Source organism: Salarias fasciatus, chromosome 10 (genome assembly GCF_902148845.1).
Source record: "Salarias fasciatus chromosome 10, fSalaFa1.1, whole genome shotgun sequence".
Classification (NCBI taxonomy): Eukaryota; Metazoa; Chordata; class Actinopteri; order Blenniiformes; family Blenniidae; genus Salarias; species Salarias fasciatus.
In genome coordinates, this window is record NC_043754.1 from 14,650,465 (window position 1) to 14,670,726 (window position 20,262).

The 20,262-nt window shown below is 40.8% G+C and overlaps 2 protein-coding genes across 3 annotated transcripts; one reads left to right on the top strand and one right to left on the bottom strand.

Annotated features, from left to right (window-relative positions):
• Positions 1 to 1,547: 1,547 nt before the first annotated feature.
• On the bottom strand, positions 1,548 to 10,872 carry LOC115395195 (sodium-dependent phosphate transport protein 2A-like). 2 transcript variants are annotated; one of them, XM_030100621.1, is made up of 11 exons: positions 10,598 to 10,872; positions 5,498 to 5,776; positions 5,081 to 5,276; positions 4,773 to 4,874; positions 4,515 to 4,566; positions 4,069 to 4,236; positions 3,777 to 3,893; positions 3,389 to 3,513; positions 3,158 to 3,270; positions 2,789 to 3,072; positions 1,548 to 2,700 (listed from the first exon to the last, which is right to left on the bottom strand). In XM_030100621.1, exons 2-11 carry the CDS (start codon positions 5,668 to 5,670, stop codon positions 2,423 to 2,425), a joined length of 1,608 nt encoding a protein of 535 aa, XP_029956481.1. In that variant the 5' UTR covers positions 5,671 to 5,776; positions 10,598 to 10,872; the 3' UTR covers positions 1,548 to 2,422. The 2 variants fall into 2 exon arrangements, with proteins under 2 accessions (XP_029956481.1, XP_029956480.1); XM_030100620.1 differs by lacking the exon at positions 10,598 to 10,872 and having other exon boundaries at positions 5,498 to 5,609; positions 5,684 to 6,896.
• Positions 10,532 to 20,058, top strand: LOC115395196 (solute carrier family 22 member 4-like). Its single transcript, XM_030100622.1, has 12 exons — positions 10,532 to 10,903; positions 12,512 to 12,694; positions 13,904 to 14,007; positions 14,482 to 14,636; positions 14,753 to 14,924; positions 15,129 to 15,255; positions 16,544 to 16,644; positions 17,656 to 17,870; positions 18,351 to 18,533; positions 18,675 to 18,813; positions 19,495 to 19,540; positions 19,808 to 20,058. The coding sequence occupies exons 1-12, from the start codon at positions 10,586 to 10,588 to the stop codon at positions 19,859 to 19,861; spliced, it is 1,797 nt and encodes a 598-aa protein (XP_029956482.1). The 5' UTR covers positions 10,532 to 10,585; the 3' UTR covers positions 19,862 to 20,058.
• The last annotated feature ends 204 nt before the right edge of the window (positions 20,059 to 20,262 follow it).

The following is a 20,262-nucleotide window of genomic DNA, read 5'->3' on the forward strand; positions in this document are numbered from 1 at the left end:
GGTCACACCAGATACTGACTGGTTCTGAGTGCCCAGACCCCCAATAAAGCAAAAAAAAAAAAAAAGCACCTTTTATTGTGGACAGTCTGGGCACACCTGTGCACTAATCATGGTGTCTGATGAGCATCTTGATGTGGCATACCTGTGAGGTGGGATGGATTATGTCAGCAAAGTAGAAGTGCTCACTATCAAACATTTAGACAGATTTGTGAACAACATTTGAAAGAAATGGTAATATTGTTTATCTGGAATGAATTTTAGATCTTTGAGTCCATCTCATGAAAAATGGGAGCAAAAACAAAAGTGTTCTGTTTATATTTTTGTTGAGTGTATAACTATATGGACGGAAATACTGTATGGGAGACTATTAAAGACGGAGGTCTTGTCCATCGGAGGACAGTGACAAGAACTTATAGCAGTGGTTCATGAGACTGAAAATTATTTTGGTAACAGTTTGAAATCAGCTCCACATGTGACACAATTTGAGTTTGTTGAAGTTTTTGAATTTAAAATTAGTGAATTATTCCCCCCTTCTTCAACTCATAAACTTCAGAACACATTTCTCATCTGTAGATGATGCAGATGAACAGGATGGATTGAAATTAAAGTCAGCAAATGTTGCTTTATAGGAAAAAAAAAAAATTCTTTCGCTATCATGATTGGAAATATTGTTTTGAGGATAAATGGCAACTTTATATATTCCTTGTAAAAAGGTGGCAGCTTGTAAAAATGTTGAGTGATCAGTAGCTCTGATCTCTGCAGATATTATATAACATATTTTCTGTCACATACTGTTCAATTACTGTCTATTTTAAAGGTGCTGTAGGCAGGATTCCGCATCTCCGCCATCTTGCTTAGGGTTACCTTAGGGTTACCTAAGCAAGATGGCGATTTGACCCATCTAAGATGGCCATTTGAAACCCAGCACAGCCAATCCTGTCCTATTTTCTCTGACATCACGCCCTTACGCAAGTTAAGCCCCTCCCACAAGAACGTGCGACGAACGCCCCTCGACCAATCACGGTGAGAGCCTCATGAGCTCTTCTGATTGGTCAAAGATACCTGGAGCTGTCGAGATTCCTTTTCAGCTCAGAACAGAGACAGATGGAAACGCTGCGCCCTTGCGGTAGTGCAATTATGCTACACTCCTAAAGGATTATTAATGGATACTCTAACTTTTTTTTTTTTTTTTTTTTTTTTTTATTATTTGAGTAACATGATAAAATAAAAACAAATCAAAATCACATCAACAAACAAAAATACAATGGTGGTACTCAAAGGGAGCAGGTGGAAGTTCAAAGAACTTATAACAGTCCCACCCCCCCGTCCTGCACAATCAACAATCCAAAGTAGAAGAAAACAAAACAATTTGCACAAATAGCGTGCTCATTCAATTTAAGGATAGCAACAAAAAAACTGCTAACAATTTGCACAGCAGTGTACTCATTAAGTAAGTCTTTCTCAGGTGTTAGCCATTTAATTCTTCTGCATATTTCCGCATTCCAAAGAAAACACAGAAAAAAGCATTGACTAACAAAATCCTGCCTACAGCACCTTTAAATGAATTGCACATTTGAGCGTCGACTACAAATTGAATATTTTCTACATCACCTCAGTTTCCCAACAGACAGCAAATTCCTCTGCAAATAAAGTGTGTGTAGACTGACCACAGTTTCAGTTCTGTTTTCATTTTTTTTTTTTTTTTTTTACAGTACTTTATTCCAAAGTGAAGGAAAACATCATCTCATGGCCACTGTAACCAGATGGGAATATCTTCTATTACTTCCAGGGAGTTCTCAAAGTGTTTTGTGAAACAACCACACAGTGATTTTCATGCGTTTCACATCAGATCAGACGTGACATGACTTTACTTCTGATCTTTCTGCCTCTTGTTGCACTAACAAAGTTCATTGAGTTCATGAAGAGCAGCTTCTGAAAATCATTGTCAGGTCCGGCTTTAGCATTGACAGAGTCCTCTGGGAAGACTTCTGATAAGTCCTCCCTGGTTAATTATCACTCTGTGCAATGAGAACAATAAAGTCTTTCAATTCTACTTTCCATTCAACTCTGACGAGAATTTACAGTTGTAATTGTAAAAGTTGTCAGTAGTAGACGTGAAAATATCTGGTAACACGTTTGTTTTGAAGTGAAGTGAGCTGAGGGTAAGTGTAGCGTCTGGGAAGATGCGTAAGACTGCCACCACTCCGACGCGAGTCACTCTCCCACACCTCACGTCTTCGTCTGCTCTCCGGCTATTTTAAGCTGCTTGGTATCTCCACCCTTGCTCTGAGCTCTTGTGGGTTTCACTTTGCTTCATCAAAGCTGCACAGTTAAAACCAGCGAGCTTCCTGAGTGAATGCGCTTTCCAACACCTTTGAAGTTGTGCAGATAGTGGCGGTTTGTTTCTGGACGTCTCGCAGCGTTAAAACCGAGTGCTCTGCAGCCGAGGGCTTGTGTTTGCCTTTCCTGTAATGGACCACAGTGTCATTTCGTACATGTCGCTCTGTGAGGACACGGAGCTCGTTTTGCTTCCCTTGTGAACACAGCATCCAGCGCCGTTCAGTTCTACTTGATTCATATAATAGTTCTCCTGAGGATCTCTGCCTTCATCGTTCACCCTCCGTTTCTTCTTGACCTCGGGGTGAACAGTGACAACTTCCAGTGATGTTTCCAGGTTACGTGTTCTCTGAATATTTCTGCCTAGAAAAAAAAGGAAAGCGTCCAGTCATTTGATAGAAAATAAAACTACAAAGAATTGTAAAAAAAAACAACAAAAAAAAACAATCACCCCTCTGATGTCTGCAGCTCAGGGTCATCTTGGTGATCACATCATCCAGCGGCTGCAGAGAAGTCATCCATGCTGGAAGAAAGTCCCAGCTCTGAAGTGAACGCGGCAAACAGTGCGGTTTGTGCTCCTGCAGGAGGTTTACTGTCACAACAAATACAATCGCCGCAATGACTGGCGCTCCGATCCCAGCCATCACCTTCCAACCGGCCATGGAGAGAGCGAACACCAGGGACGGCAGGAGCAGGAAGCAGAGGAGAAGGTACAAGACTGCGAACCAGCGGTACCTGCATGCACGCAGTCCATGTGTGTTTCATTATTACTATTCTTTTCTGTTTTGTTTTTTTTTTAAATTATTTTCACTTGCTCTACCTGGCGGTGTGGCTCCCCAGAGCGCGGGCCATACGTATGGGTAAGCGGGTAGCTGGGATGGGATACCACAGCAGGATGCCAACAAGGTTAAAGAAGAAATGACACAAAGCAACCTGGGAAAAAAAACAAAGGAAATTCCAAATGGAAACTGATGCAGGTTCTTATTTTTTCCTTATGAGACAGTTCTAAAGTAACTGACAGAGGCTTTGATTTAGCTGTTTGCATGGATACCTGCGTGGCAGCAGCGAGTTTATCTCCTGGACTCGCCAACGCCGCCAGTGTAGCGGTCGTCGTGGTTCCCAGGTTGGAGCCCAAAGTTAAAGGGTAGGCTCTTTCAATACTGATCACACCGATACCTGAGGAGTGTGTCCACGGAAATACACACATTATGTTACTGTTAACTGGAGCTGAAGGAATGAACTCATGGGTGTTTCGTCTGAAAACGTCCTCCAGAGGAGCAAAAACACTGAGGCGGTAACTTATTGAGTCAAAGCGTGATTTACTATGAAAGGACTGTAAACATTTCCACATTCAGCTACATATTTTAGTCAGTCGTGACAAAATCCGACCAGCCAGTGTTGGAGAAACATCTTTTCCATCAGGCTGTGTTTGTGTTTACCGATGAGGGGAGTGATGGAGGACGTGAAGACGGAGCTGCTCTGAACCAAAAAAGTCATGCCTGCTCCCACTAACAGGGCCAGATAACCTGCTAACCAAGTGAAGGGGTGAGGGAAGTCTGCAGCACAGGAGGGAAGCACAGAGACATTTTAACAACGAGCTGAAATCAAAGGAAGAGAGTCACAAAGTAGGAACACCTCAGATAAAGCCTCTCCTTCTATCTGCACTTCTGCTCGTTTCATATTATTTTTGTAAAAAATAACATCCATCCGCATTCAGTTCTCTGATGCGACCTGTGTTTATGACTTTGTTGATCGCGCTGGCCACCTGGCCCTTCAGCAGGGAGTTGAGCACTTTGACCAGCAGGATGAGGCAGCTGCACAGGACCAGCAGGGAGCACGCCAGGAGGATCAGCCCGATGGCCAGGTCTGACAGAGAGCAGTTCACAAAGAGGTGTCCACCTGTGCAGGAGAGGAGCAGCATGCTGCCGTCACACTGTGGAGACGCAGACTGCATCACGGAAATGCAAAAATTATGCAGACGTGCATGAGGGAGAGAATTATAAAAACCTGTATTCATTGATAGGTATTTCAATTTTATGAACCTTAACATGCAATATCATGATGACTGAATTGAAACGTGATTAGAAATGAAGCTGACAGTAAAGGGAAGGTTTACGAATCTGAAATCAGAAAAAAAAAAAAACAGTAAAGAAATAAAACCTGTCAGGAAGTCATACATTTCTGAGTTTGTTCTGAAAGGTTGTGAGATAGCCAAGACGTTTCATTATCCTGTTAATAGGAACAAACAAAGAGTAATTAGGAGCACTGAGGACATTTTTAGATTTAATTTATGTCCATGTTTATCAGTGTATATAAACTCTTATGTTATACATAGCTGTATAACATTGACTGAACCTCATATGGTTCTAATATGATATGGACATTGATGCATAATTTAACCTGCATACAGAATCTGACATTAATTGATTGTGTACCTTTAATGGGAGTTCTGTGGCGGGACACCATCGCCTGACCAGACTCTGATTGCTGACGGTCTGGTCTCCCGTGGCGATGGCGGTGATGACCGACTGATCCAGCTGCACACAGACAGAAATCGTGACAGTGTCGAGATTAAGGTTTAGTCATTAGTTTCATGAGATTTAACTGTTTGTCACAACTATTCATTCAATCCAGCAGAGGGTGCTGTTTTTCTAATGCCTCTAATGTTGCTGCCTCTGCCATACTATGATTTCTGCATCCGTCTTTGTCAGCAAGAGAAACACACACGGCTGACACACACTACCTGGATGATCAGTGCAGTCAGCGGCTTGGTGATGACCTTGAGAAGTTCGGGGGCTTCTTCTCCACTGCTGAGCTGCAGAGTGTCGACGACGGCCTGCGAGAGGCGCCTCAGTAGGCCGCTGGCAGCTTCCAGAGGGAGGAGCACCAACACCGACAGCCAATTGAAACAGTCGTGGACGGTCGCTCCGGCGAATGCCCTGAAGGAGGAACGACAGAGAGGGGTTTTTAGATAAAAGTATATCATATAAACACACTCCTCAGCCAAAGGGAACAGTATGAACTGAGGGCTGAACTGTATCACACACACACACACACACACACACACACACACACACACACACACACACACACACACACACACACACACACACACACACACACACACACACACACACACACACACACACACACACTGTACCGTTTGAACTCCTCCCTCTCTCCGGCCTGCATCAGAGCAACAACGGTGTTAGTGACAGACGTTCCGATGTTGGATCCCATGATGATAGGAATAGCAGACTGCACCTCCAGCACTGGACAGACGTTCAACTCAGTATCGACCCGAAACGACAACGGTCTCAAACTGTTTAACATCACAGCAACTCACAACCAGAGGAAACCAGGCTGACTACGATGGAGGTGGAGGTGGAAGAGCTCTGGACCAACACCGTCACCAGTATTCCCACCACCAGCCCTGCCACTGGATTAGAAAACACAGCATTTTCCTGAAAGATATCACCAGTCACCCTCCCTGCAGGAGGACCAGAACAAGAGAGACGTTTGAACAGGAAGCTTGAAAATTCATTAAAAGTCTGAAGTGAAGCAATGAATTGTGTGTGCTTACCTCCAGCAAGCTGAAAGGCAGAGCTCAAAATGTCAAGCGAACACACAAAGAGGTACAGGAGCAGAAGGAGAAGGGGGATTTTGCCCAAAGTGAAGACGATTGTGCTCACTCGCTTTGTTCTGGAGGGGTTTTCCATAATAATGTCTTGGATGTCAGCATTACAGAGCAAAAATAACACAGGTCAGTATCTCGTGTAATGTTATAAGTATTCAGATGAACAGCAGCACAAATTCTAATTCTACTCAATAGGTGTTGGAGTTGAACTTGTAGCAGTAGTTTGCAGAATGTATTTTTGTGTTTTTTTTTTACTTACCTTAGGATTTGGTGTAATGGTGTCTCTGATTCAGAAAGTAGATGCTTTGAATGAAAAATGTTGCACAGGAAGCCAAAAAAGACAGGTTAAGGCAGAAGAAGAGAAAGAAGGACGAGCAGCATGGCGGAAGAGAAAAGGGAGGCGCTGCTGTGAAGTATTGATTAACTCAGTTGGCTAAAACTAAGCCGAAGCTCACCTCCTGGTTCTTCCCTTCTTCATGTCTCTGTCATCTACCGTAGTGTTTCATTCATTTTGTTTTCAACAAACAACAAATTGAACAAAATTAAAGTTCCTTGTTTTATAAACAGGTGTGAATATAAAGGATCTCAATACAACAGAAGAAAAGACCCAAACATTGAAACTTCAATATACAGTGAGTGGATATAAAAAGTCTACACACCCCTCTTGAAATGTGAGATTTTCGTGATGTAAAAAAATAACAGTAAGACAAATAATTTCACAACTTCTTCCACATTTAATGTGACCTATAACCTTTATAACACGATTGAAAAAACAAGCAGAAATCTTTTTGGGAGGTGAAGTAAAAATTAAAAACTGAGATAACGTGGTTGCATAAGTGTGTGCACACCCTATAACTGGAGATTCGGCAGTGTTCAGAATTAACCAATACATTCAACCTCAGGTAAAACTGGAGTCAGCACCCAACTGTCCCCAATTGAAGTGCCTCCGATCAACCCCAAATAAAGTTCCCCTCGTTTTGCACGTTCACGTGGAGGGGTAGGAGTATCCCAATTGTCATTATGACGTAGGGGTAGGGCCAAGGGGGAGGGCCAGTCACCCCTCCAAAAGGAGATTCTCGAGAGGCACACGTCAAACGGAGGGGTATGATCCAGTGGCGGCCGATGGCGAGGGGCGCTTGTTTTGTCAGCCTAGACCATGACTGGTGGGCGGGGTTAATTCACTTCCGCATTGGAGGAAGCGATCGTTTCCACACCCGCCCATTCCAGGTGCATTCCAAACACAGCAGATACACGATTATTTTCAATAAACTGGTTTCTTCAACACCGCCCGCCTGGAATGCGCGTGTGGGAAACGAGCGTCCCCCTCCAATGCGGAAATGAACTAACCCCGCCCGCAAGTCACGGTCAAGGCGAACAAAACAAGCGTACCTCGTCACCGCCACTGGATGACAGATTTCTCAGAAAGCCTTCCAAGATCGGCAAGATGGCGGCGTCCGCAACGAAAGAATTTCATAAATGTCAGTATTTTGTCAATTGATAAAGTTTTAAAATGAAAGAAAAACATTCTTCTTTGGCAAAAAATGGTCGCATCTGCCTACGTCATCGGCAGCGGCGACTACTGATGACGTACGCGATTGTCGGAGGGGTGTCCCTTTCGGCCCTACCCCTTAGCACTCCATTTCATAGGGGTAGGGCTAAGGGGGAGGGCTAAGGGGGAGGGCTAGAAAGAGAAATGGGATTGGGCCTAAGATGAAGGCTTTGGAACAGCCCAGCCAGAGTCCAGACCTCAGTCCCATCCAACATCTGTGGGCTGATCTGCAGAGGGCTGTGCAAAGGAGATGCCCTCGTAATCTGTCACATTTTGAGTGGTTTTGCAAAGAACAGTGGGCAAATATTGCCACATCAAGATGTGCCACAACGATAGGCTCCTACCCGAAAAGACCGAGTGCTGTAATACAAGCCAAAAGTGCTGCAACTAAGTGTTAGTTTAAGGGTGTGCATAGTTACGCAACCAGGATTTCAGTTTTGTATTTTATATTTTTCCCTTTTAAAGGTTTCATTTTTTTCTAAATTGCCTTGTAAAGGTTATAGGTCACAATAAAGGTGGAAAAAGTTATGAAATTATTTGTCTTGCTGTCATTTTTTTACATTGCGAAAATCTGGCATTTCAACAGGGGTGTGTAGACTTTTTATATCCACTGTAATTTAGATTTATGACAATATTTCAAACCTTTTCTATTTTACTCTTTCGAACTTTGGTCCAGAAGTTGTGAAAATCAAGAAAAAAGCAGTTCAGAATATGTGACTCAGATGTTTTTCCTATAGCTTTGAACACTTACTGAAATGTAAAAATACTGGAACATTTTCAGTTTGTATCAATGTCGAAATTAGTCTCAAAACAAGCAACTTACCAATGATATTCTTCTTGTGTTTTAGTGCATCTGTACATTTTGCTTTTAATTTTTTTTTCTACATATAAATGTGTTGTAACAAATTTCCCAGCATTCATCTGCAGCACAAACATCCAGTGCATCTGGCATGGAATGCATTTATGTAAAATCAAAACATGTGGAAATTAGCCCGCGGCAGATTCTTACCAGCTCAGAGAGATCACATAAGGCTGCAGTCATTAATTCAGACTATTTCCATATCCCGTTCTTAACGAAACTGACCAAACTGACTTCCTGATTCTCACTAAAAACTGACAGTGAGAATCCGGGAAGAGTGTCAAATACACACTCACACACCTCCTTCAAACAAAATGCATCATACTTTAAACAACAGATGTCCGTCCCAAAGCACAAGGTGTGATTGTCTGTTGGGAGGGGAGCGATAACGGTGTGCACCTGCCAAAAAATGCACATCTAATTGGATCGTATGACAGTTCAAAGCGCCTGTGTTGCTTGTGTCAACTTGTGGAAAAAAAAAAAAAAAAAAACAGAGAAGGAGTGCTGTGAACTGAAGTGACTTCTGGAGAAGGGACGGTAATACACTCTCCAAGTTGAGAAACCTTAAAGGAGAGAAGGCACTCACATTTTGAAGCATTTCAGTTGAAAATATGCTCACAAACTTCCTAAAGAATGGAAACATTGCAGCTTGTTGTCTCTGAAAATCAAACATTTCACCTCAGGAGACCTGAGTGAAACAGCTCATGATGTGAATTCAGTTTGAATAAAGAACGCTGCAGATTGACTGATTGCGTTGTTTGCTTCAGGTTTGTAACTTCCTGGATCATGGGAGTGCCCAAACAGCCCAAATTATCCTTTTAGTATTTTGGCTTCAACAGTTGTCAGAGATTACATGACATATTTTTTTGGCATTTTACCCTGAAGTGAATGCAAATAAATATATTTTATGCTAATTCAAAGCATCTGATAATGATTGACAATAATGTTTAAATGAGGAAAGAAATAAAACCGAAGACACACTTGTCTTTTTGTGTATTGTATATTAAAATAATTGATTTCTGTGGCCGTCGCGGTACTCATTACAATACTATGACCATAACACAACTTTGCCATGGCAGGAGATCACAAGAAAAATGTACAAATCCAGTGACTGGACAGGTTGGTGCACCGTACAGCATGACAGAAAGATGCAGCTGAGGTTTTAGTGAAACAGAGTGGCGTAGGATAATCTGGTGTAGGTGGAGTGAGTGAAGGCAGCATGGAGAGGAGATTTTATGATGGCTTTAAAACTTGCTGAAATCTGTTAGATGATCTCTCCTTCAACGTCTGATCGCAGACTTTTCTCACGCACAAAGGAAGTTCATTCACATGGAGTAAACTGTTGGTCCATCATGAACTGGTTATTACAGGTCAGTCCGAAACAGGAAGTTCCTGGTTTTAATGATAATACCCGAAGCGAAGAACAGTTGAGAGAGAAAAGTATATTGAAACGATACCTGTGAAGTATTCTGGGATGAAATTCTTATTTGTTCATGCTGATATTTTATATTCTGTTAAAAAAATATATGCATGCCATAATTGCTCAAAACTCATTATAATCCTAATATGTGGAGTTTGTATGAATTTGGGTCTTTAAAAGGTGAAAGTTTCCCACCTGTGAACCACCACCTTGACCTCCACCTATCTGACAATCACACAACTATACTGTATTACAACTAATTAAATCCTCATTCTTCTTTCGACCATGAGGACTGAGCTTCTCCCTTTAGATGAAGGGTTCCAAACATATGGTAAGAGGGCCAAAATCATTCAGTGGAGGCCACATGACGATGCTCCAAAGAGGATGAAAGACTGACAGAAAACATCTCCATTTTCAGAATTGGTTCAGGAATATGAGAACACATTTTACAGACTGTGCTCTTTCTTTACTGTTTTTATAAACGACGAGCAAAACTCTCTGAAAGTGGAAAGAATTCCCAGACACAGCATTTAAACTGATGCTTTACGTCCATGACACCACAGCTATTCAGACTTGAGTTAAAAGAGATCAGCTCGCATGTCTGGACAAGTTCCCAAATTCCATGAAAAAAAAAAAAATACTAGACAGATGTTTCTGAGATTTTTCATGCCAGGATTCAACTTGTTAAATCATGCCGGTTTTGTTAAAAGATCTCCAGTTCTCTAGAACGCACCGACTCCCATCTTGTCATAAAATAAAGTAAAAACGTGGCCTCTCGGCTGAATGCAATCTAACCTGTTTCTGAAAGACCTGTTCCCTGTTTGGGGCGGAGAACTCAAGAGGAAACAGACGCGTCCCAGCGGCAGAGAGACGGGAGCGAGCCGCGTCTCCACGATGCGGAGCTACGACGATGCGGTGGCCTTCCTGGGACGGTGGGGGCTTTTCCAGCAGGTGGTCTTCTTCATGCTCTGCGTAACCATCCTGCCCAACGGCTTCGGGGGCTTCATGCTGGTTCTCCTGACGGACGTCCCGGACCACAGCTGCCGGGTCCCGGACGGCAACCTGACGGAGGCCTGGAGAGGGAGCGTGATCCCGGTGCAGGTCAGGACCGCCGCCGCCGCGCGAGGGGAGCACGTGATTTCAGTGATAAGTCATTTTAGAGGTGTTAAGCTTTAAAAAAAAAAAAAGCAAATAAATAAATTAAAATAATAATTTAAAAAATATAATGCATTTCATATGCATTGTATCCACCAAGACCAAGGTACGCAGTCAAATACTGTTGAGATATAGTAAATAAATAAATAAATAAATAAATAAAAATAAAATTCAGGGGTTCGTAGCAGCACAATCTGCAAACACTCTTTAAAAAAAGTACATTAAACGGGTATTTTGTTTAAATTTGCTTTTTTTTTTTTCCAAACAGGACTTCCTCCTCTTCAAATACTGCCCAGGAGTTAACACTTGTTCCCCTGGGCATCTTTTCTAAAGTCTGAAGCGTGGAGACAGTGATTTAGAGTGAACAGGCAGATCTGAAGAGAACCAACAGGTTTATGTAGGTAATTAAAAAAAAGTTTTGTAACAGTTATATAATAAAAATCATTCGTGGCTTTTGTATTTATTGCATGCCATTAATTTTTTTTAACTATTTAAAATGCACTCAGTAATATAATATATCATACAAATAGCAGAGGCTTTGATCAATAAAAGAAAGCAGTTAAACTGTTTGTGCTATTGTGAGACACATAAAAACACCTTTCTCAGTAATTAGCAAACAAAATAATATTTTAGCATAGTAAGATCACAGAAGGAAAAGCACAAGTTGCCACTGACAGTTTATTGATAACAGGGTATCTTCAGCTTCTGATTACCTGGATTTTAATGAACATTTGTTATCAAGTATTTGGCAAGACTTACACCATGTGATCTACTTTTAAAATCATCAGCCTACTGAATAAGCCCAAAATAATAATAATAAAAAAATAATACAGATTTTGTGCTTTTAACAAAATAAAACAAAACAAAACAGAACAGATACCATAGTGGAATGTGTTTACATTATTGATTGTGCTTAATTCATCTGACAGCTATGGGCCATGCAGTCATTTTAATGCAACCATTAGAACTATTTGAGTAATGCAGAGTATTTCTCAGAACATTTACTTGGAATTGAGTTTGGTTTGTGATAACAATAGTTGTGGTACAATTTTTCAGTATTTTTTCCAAGTCTGACTTGTTTCTGTCTTTCTATGTTTTAATGAATAGCATAATTTGGAGTACATACTTGAAAAGATGATACTGCACATACTAAAACCTTAGCTCCATAGAGGTGACCAGTATACGAGTATGACTGCTTTAAGGCACTGTGACACTTTTCAGCTGTGTGGATTGTATATTTGCAGTGCAATAGTCTGAACAGGAATCACAGAGTTGGGATCGGAGATATTTGCATCTGAATAGTCAAATGGCTGCTTTGCACTTCTGTTTAGGCATGTCAGTGCACACATATATAGCCAGGAGCAGAAATGGGCGTTGTTAGGGTAGCTTCCATATTTCCCCTGAATTGTTTATTGCCTATATTTTAGTATGAAAGTGCTCAATCAAAACTACAAACAGCCACATTTTTGCAATATTGTTGCTGTGTCAACCCATTTCCTTACACTCTACTAAGTTTCTGAAATTCTAAGTGAATGTCACACACTTCATTTTCAGGTTGTGAATGGAAAAGAAGAGCTGAGTAAATGCACCAGATACAAGCTGGATGTGGTGCGAAACCTCTCGTCTCATGAATTGGTTCCTGGAGTTGATGTTGACCTGAGTGGTCTGGAGCTCGAGAGCTGTGTGGACGGGTGGAATTACAGCAAAGACGTCTACGAGTCCACTATTGTCACCGAGGTATGAAAGTGCTTCCGTCTTGCATTGTATTGTTTTGATGCTATATCAGCTGAATCATAAGCACATGGAGGAAAGTGCTTCTTATCAGATCTAATGACGTAGAAATTCATATTTGCATCATTGATTGTTTTTATGCTCTTTGAACTCCATCGTCTCACCGTTGGATCTGATATCTCCGACAGCTGAAGCGATCGACCTTTTACACTCCGTTCAGGCTGAACCTGTTCTTCCAGATTTGCGTTCAGACATTATATTCGCAGCCACAGGGGTATACAGTGTATAGGAGCAGCTGCTGCCTCTCTTATCTCACATATGGTGGAACATTATGCACTAATTCACTGCTTCGGCTGCTGTGCCTGTCAGGTAAGTTTATATAGCCTATAGCAAAAACTTACTTGCACTAAAACACGCCCTCATCCTAGTGCAAGCAATTCATTCAGCAGAAGCACTTTTATTTACGTCCAAATAATTCTGGGATTAGCTGTCATTTCTTTTTCCTGTCTCTCTCATGCCTGCCGACATTTATCTGGCTCGGACTCTTGCTGAGTCAATCCCCAAAGCTGCTCCTCAGTGCAACAAATACAGGTTGAACAGGCTGCCTCTGTCACAATGGAAGCTTAACTGAGAAATTAAAATATTAACTTGGTCTTTACTGTGCGTTCACAAAAAAAAAAAATCTTGTTTTGCTGCTGATTCACTTTGCTTTTCACCTTCATGTCTATAGCAGATTGAAATATAGATTAAAATATAATACTCCTGCATGCCACTCGTGTTTCATATGACTGAGACTGAAGATTTTTATAGTCTGACTTCCTGCAGCAGCACTGATGCCTTTATCAATCAACAAACCTCTTTTTGTCCTTATTTAGCTTCACAGAAGTGGGAACAGAATAAAGCAGTGGAGCTAAGCTGTAACATTTGGTGCTGCAGAGGAGAGAAAGCCAGTGTGATTAAAGACGCACATTTGAAATTACAACAACTGATGAAAGGAATGTGACAGTGTGGAAATGATTTTTGCAGGTTTTCAGATAAGATCAAACATAAACACCTAACATAGAAAAGCATGTGTTGAACAGGTAGTTGTTTATATTTCAAGGACAAACACGCAGATGCCAAATGGTGCAAAATCCACCAATTGAATGAAACATTGACATCCAGCAGTCCTGGACATGCTTCTTCATTGATCTGCTGGTAAATACATTCTTACAGTTCGACCTGGTGTGCGGTGAGCAGTGGAAGCAGCCCTTCACCACCATGGTTTTCTTCACTGGAGTCCTTACTGGATGTTTTTTCTCGGGGCAGCTGTCGGACAGGTACTGAAACTACAACAACATAAATCAAATCTGTGGCTGTACATTTGTAGTTTAGAAAGCTGCATTTTATCTTTCACAAGTGTTGAAATACAACAGAGATACAAAGTGTCTGTCCGCATAATGCTACAGTGTGTGAAGTTTAATACACAATATTATTTTATTTAGGATTAAATCTTGAATCTAAGTGTAGAGATTTGAATGTGGGTGTGTCAGGATGTCTCAAAGGGACCACTTAGAGGTCCTTTTTTTTTTTTTTTTTAATTCATACTGGTGATATTGACATCTGTAAATGTGCAGACATCAGATTTTTGTGATGAACCATGAAGAAATTTAACTTAATCAAGTTGCAGTCAGTAATTATGTTCTGAAAATATACTGAATTATATTTTATCATTACATGATTATTTGATGGTCATTTAGAATTCTGCTTACTGGTTGTTTTTTCTTTTTCTTTTTTTTTTGTTTTCTCCTTAGGTTTGGAAGGAAACCGATTCTATTTGCGACCATCGCAATGCAGACGCTTTTCACTTTTATGGAAATCTTCTCCCCCTCATGGATTGTATTCGTCATTCTCCTTTTCATCAACGGTTTGGGCCAGATGTCGAACTTTGTTTCGGCCCTGGTGCTTGGTATGTATGGAAATATTCAATAAATCCAACTACAAATGTGTTTTCATGTGTTTTGGTGCACAGGTGGCCAATCAGCCAGTTACCCGGTGTGACTCCTCTTGTATTTCTGTCTCCAGGTTCTGAGACTTTAACAGGCAACGTGCGCATCATTTATGCATCTATGGGCACAAATATGGCCTTTGCTGCCGGCTATATGATACTGCCGCTCATCGCTTACTTTTTAAGGGACTGGAAGTCCCTCCTGCTGGCTTTGTCTGTGCCCTGCCTGGCTTACATTCCGTTCTGGTGGTAGGTTTCAGTCATAACAATACCACTTGCTGATGGGATTTTATTACTGCTAATTAGATGTTCTTCACTCAAAGTTCATTTGACGTGCATGGTACTTATAATTTACCAATAAACTAAATCACAAAGGAGGCATTGAATTTACATTTTCTTCTAAAATTCTTCTAATCCAGTCTGAACTTCTATCATTGTGTGAAAATGCTCCAGGCTGATACCGGAGTCTCCTCGCTGGCTGCTTTCGCAAGGCAGAGTCGAGGAAGCCGAGGCCATTCTAAGAAATGCAGCAAAGTGGAACAAAGTTCAAGCGCCCGAGGTCATCTTTGAGGATTACCTTGTAAGTTAACTTTTACTGAAATTGTTGAAACTGACAGCAGACCTTCAGGTTCTCAAACCTCGAATGTTTTCACTGACAGTAAGACGGAGGCGCTGCTTTCCTAACTCCTCCATTCTGAGTGACGTGAGATCATGTAGAGATCCAGTTAGAGCTGCTTTAATTCCCAGTCAAACATGTCTGAACACTCGAGTCAAATCAATTATCTGAATGAATGGATCACCTCACTGGAGATTTACTCCAAACTCAGTCATAACCATGACTCGGCTAATATCATAGACCATCAGGACCCAAACGCTGCCAAATGAAGAAAACACAGTAGCCAGAGAAAATACACAGTTTGCACAGCAGACAAACAGAGACACTGAGACAAACTGAAAGCTTAAATACACACTGGGAGGCGGAGCTGCTGATTCAGGGGTAATCAGAGAGGGAACACACAGTCTCAACACACCAGAGAAAAACACACCAGACACGACATCCGTGTCAAGACGACGGACATGTTAAACAGAACTGGGCAGAAATCATGGAGACCAGACAAGAAACAATGTAAAAAGCATCACTTGTTGCCAGAAACACAGGGAATAGAAAGGAGACGGGAATAATACCAAATGAAGGCCCAAAAAAAGAAATATAAGACCAGTCCCGTTAAACTGCAGCCTCTACTTATGGTGCATTGCAGCTGTCCACAGATGGAAAAAATCTACTTGCTTTTTAGAGTTGAGACGCAAATGTTGTGTTTTGGCCATAATTACAAGTTTGCATTGAAAGAACTGAAGATAGCCAAGATTAATGTTTTTTTTTTGTTTGTTTTTTTTTGTGTTTTTTTCTGGGTGTGGCATGCAGCTATAAACAATTTTTTACTATTGTTTTTAAGCTTTGAGAAGTTCTTTTTGACTCGTAGACTCAGCTTTGTGTTTCCTATGAGTGTGAAGTTAGTGTCAAGAATGAAATACATCATAATGTAATATTTTATCATATTTATGCTCAGGGAGAGATCGCTCAACAGCTTTTCTTGGTGTAAAAAAAAAATATCATCAGAAACACTACGACCAAGTTTTTCCCAAAACGTGATGTTACATGTGTAAATAATCAGCTGATAGGCTGTTTGAATCCTTTTCTCTGTATCAGTGTTTTAAAAGAGTATGTGGGAACAGATGTAGAGTTGAAGATGTTTTAGAAAGCAGCTTATAGCAGTTTTAGCTGTATTTTTTTCCCGCTCTAAACTGTGATTTTCTTATAAATCCCGGCGCTGCAAAAAGAAAATGTGCAATGTGTGCGTGTCTTGCAGACCATCAAAACAGAGAAGCAAGACAAGAGAAATGAGAGTTTCTTTGTCCTGCTTAGGCACAGCAACATCAGAAACACAACGTTAATCCTCTGCTTGCTTTGGTGAGTGAAGAGTCAGACTCTTTAAACTGTCACTCGTAATCTTTGCATCACTATCAGTCACTGTTTTCGAGCGCTCACCACGCAGAAGCTTTAACATGAAGACGTGATGATCGATTTCATATAACATGATCCTTTGTTTCAACTGCAATGCAAATAACAAAGAGCTCAAAGATAAAAAAAAAAGAATCCCTCTAAATTTCAATACAGTGCACAAATTGCTGTTTCTCTTTTCTGATCTGCAGTAAATGGCAGTGTTGTATGGTATTATCAGCCATCGTCTGTAGTTCGACAGGAAGTGACAGTTAGTGGAGCACTGAAACAAGTTAATGTAACCTGTTTGTGAAGCACAGTGAAGTTGATGTTTCCCAGTTTTTGAGGATAACTGTTTTTGCTCCGAACATGAACAGAGGCAAGGCATTTCGAATGTGTGGTGGAGAGTGATGGATTTCTGAAGGTTCAAAAAGAACGAACTCTATCAGGAAAGAGGAACAACTGTGGTAAAACCAAGGAATAGCAAAAAAAAAAATCCAAAATCACAAGAAGAGTAACGTTTCTGTTATATAAAATTGTAACTTTTCTGCACCTGAGTCAAATTACAACAACTACTTTAAGTCATACTGGCCAAACAAATACTTTTAAAGCAATGGTTTGAAAATCTTTTCGATTTTAGAAAAGCTTTCACAAACCATTTCTTGCCGCTGCTTCAGTGTCACAATCCAAACAATGAAACCAGAATCTCAGAGATCCCAGCTTAGCAAGCATGTTGTAGGCTGATAGTCTCTCTGACAACTGATATCTTTGTGTGTTTACTGAGCCGCTCACGAGGAAATTTCTTGGGGATCATGTCGCTTGAAACAAAGTACTGTAGTGCTCTGTACACAGTGACAGACAATTTAAATACATGCTTATTAGTTGAAAAACAAGTTAAAGCCCCTGGAGACACTGGACTGGTTAAAAATAAGGCTGTTTGTTTCACCCGAGCTTTTCTGTCTGTGTTTTGGATTTCCGCAGGTTCACCACCTCTGTTGGCTACTACAGTCTGTCCTTCAACACGGCCCAGCTCCATGCAAACCCCTATCTCAGCTGCTTCATCTCTGCAGTGGTTGAGATTCCGGCGTACATTTCGAGCTGGTTGGTGCTGCAGTACCTTCCTAGACGAGTGTCCGCCATCAGCTGCTTGGTGTTTGGAGCAGTGCCGCTGTTCATCTTACTGCCTGTGCCAGAAGGTAAGCAAAAAAACAAACAAAAAAAAGACACGTTATTTGTTAATATTTACTTTGAGAATCAGTAGGAACATTGTGACCACTGAGAGGTTTTTAGAATTGAACATGTGAGTAGAAACAAATAGACACGGAAGAAAAGCTGCAGGTCTGCTGAGCCGTTTCAGCAAGTGTTAAAACTTAACAAAGTGGTGGACCAGTAACCGGGTTGATGATCACACAGAGATCTGTCAGAATATGAATGACTTGATTACAGTCGGTTATCTGCTGACCACATCCAAATGCGTCTGAACTGGAGGACAGTGGAGGGAAGCTGGTGGAGACGATGAATCATGTTTTCAGCTGTATTTCATAGAAAGTATGGTGGGGGCTAATCATGTAGGTTAAGGAATGGGTGCACAAAGCATTGTTGGAAAATACATACCTGTGCTCTGCTGAGTGCTTTGTTATTAATTGTTATTATTTTTTTAATGTATTGTCATTTAGATCTGCCAAATCTGATCCTTGCACTGGAGATGCTGAGTAAATTCTTCCTTACCTGTGGTTTCTCGCTGATGTTTGCCTATGCCTCGGAGCTGTTCCCCACAGTGATCAGGAACACAGCAACAGGAACATGTAACACCTGTGCCAGAATAGGATGCTGCGTTACCCCTTTTCTGTTAACTCTCAGTAAGTAAACTGGAAATAAATATCATTACTTATTTTAATTTTGTTCCTTTTTTTTTCCTGTTCCATTGAATGCATTGATTCAAGCGCATTGTAAATGCACCCTTACATTTGTCTTTAAGGTGCTTTCCTTTATGTTTTTAGGTAATCACTATAAGTACCTGCCCTATATCATTCTGGGGATTTTGAATATTTTATCTGCCATCGCAACGCTCTTCCTTCCGGACACTTTTAAAAAGCCACTGCCTGAGACCATTGAAGAAATGCAAATGCAAAGAGACAGGTAGGCTGCTTCAATCATGCTCAATGATAGTTTTTACCTTCTTTAGTACTGCCTGATTTTTACCGATTGATTTGTCATCCAAGTAACTGTGTGTCTTTATTTGCCCACTGGGGGTCGCACTTGTAGAGGTGATGAATTAAATGAAAATTTACTCCTAGAACTGTAAAAAAAGAGGCAACAGTGGTGGCAGCCAAGTGACCAGGGAGGCAGGATTTAAAGTGTTGTACCTCTGTTTTTTTTCAGTAAGACATATTTGGTTTATTTACAATAGTAACTGGGTGAAACAAGGGTGAGCAAAACGGACAGGAACTAAGCAAAACAAAACAAACTGAGTTGCATAAAGTAAGATTACTTGGACATTTTTGGACTTCTGGAAAATTAGACTCAATTAGATCTCTCTCTCAAACATGCATTGAATGAAAACTGTTGGAAATCCTTTGTACCTTCTTTCCCAAATGAGGTGAATCTTTGGATCACACTGCCCCCAAGTGGTCAAACATGTTTAAGACAGAAGAATGACTTTCATGAGTTGAGCTTTGACAGTAAATATCATGCATAAATATGTGCCTTCTTGTGAGTACAGCTAACCTTTTGACAGTGAAAGAACTAGTTATTAGTTATAGAATAATGACGGCTGACGGTGTGGTTTTTCACATAATTCTCTTCGCTTCTTTCTAACAGGATTTCATGTCCATGCATCACTCGAACAAATACCTCCTCGTCTAAGGTATGACTGTGTTCTCTGATTGTGCTGGTTGGAGCTGTGGAGGGAGGCGCTTACTGTGATGAATACACTCACACTTATGACACAGTTCTTCATGATTGTATGTTAAAAAAAAAAACCCATCAAAACTGAAAGTAAATGTCATAATGAAACCTGCAAACTTAAACTAAAACTCTGCCTCAAATGTGACCGTCTAATCTGTTTATGAATTCTACTCACCATTCAAAGCTGGAAAACTTGATGTTTATTTGTCTTTTGTCTGTTTGACAGGATGATCAGCCCACACATCAGTGGAAAAAGGTGGCCATGGCAGATAGTCCATAATGAGAGTCTGTTTTTTAGAGTGGGTGAGATGCTGAAAATGGTGTTAATGCTTCCTGTTTACAGTTCTTGCATAATGGATGAGGTATTCAGGTTGAGGCTTCTAATTTTTAAATTATTCTTTTGAAAAAAAAAAACACCACTGTTTACATTGGAAAGACCTCTTTTGGTCTGGCTGATCTATTTTCAATATTTATTTATACATTTCTGAACTGCCTTGTCTTGCACAGCTGAGTGTGGAGCGTTTGCTCAGGGGGAATGTTGTACGGTGTGTTTGGTATTCCGTTACGTCATGGTAAATGTGAGTGAAATAAATGCCTTTATTCACTGTTTTAAATCTGATTTGTTTTCTTTGAAAACTTCAACACACAACAACATTCATTACCTGGCAGGTGAATAAGTAA

What these genes read in the sequence shown, in the direction of transcription:
- LOC115395195 (XM_030100620.1), bottom strand. Translation starts at nt 6,056, where the DNA reads ATGGAAAACCCCTCCAGAACAAAGCGAGTGAGCACAATCGTCTTCACT. An exon ending in CCACAGAACTCCCATTAAAG is followed by an intron (nt 4,567 to 4,772) that starts GTACACAATCAA and finishes TCCTATTAACAG; the next exon opens with GATAATGAAACGTCTTGGCT. An exon ending in CAACAAAGTCATAAACACAG is followed by an intron (nt 3,894 to 4,068) that starts GTCGCATCAGAG and finishes CCTGTGCTGCAG; the next exon opens with ACTTCCCTCACCCCTTCACT.
- LOC115395196 (XM_030100622.1), top strand. Translation starts at nt 10,586, where the DNA reads ATGCAATCTAACCTGTTTCTGAAAGACCTGTTCCCTGTTTGGGGCGGA. An exon ending in TCGGGGCAGCTGTCGGACAG is followed by an intron (nt 14,008 to 14,481) that starts GTACTGAAACTA and finishes TTTTCTCCTTAG; the next exon opens with GTTTGGAAGGAAACCGATTC. An exon ending in TCATCTTTGAGGATTACCTT is followed by an intron (nt 15,256 to 16,543) that starts GTAAGTTAACTT and finishes CGTGTCTTGCAG; the next exon opens with ACCATCAAAACAGAGAAGCA.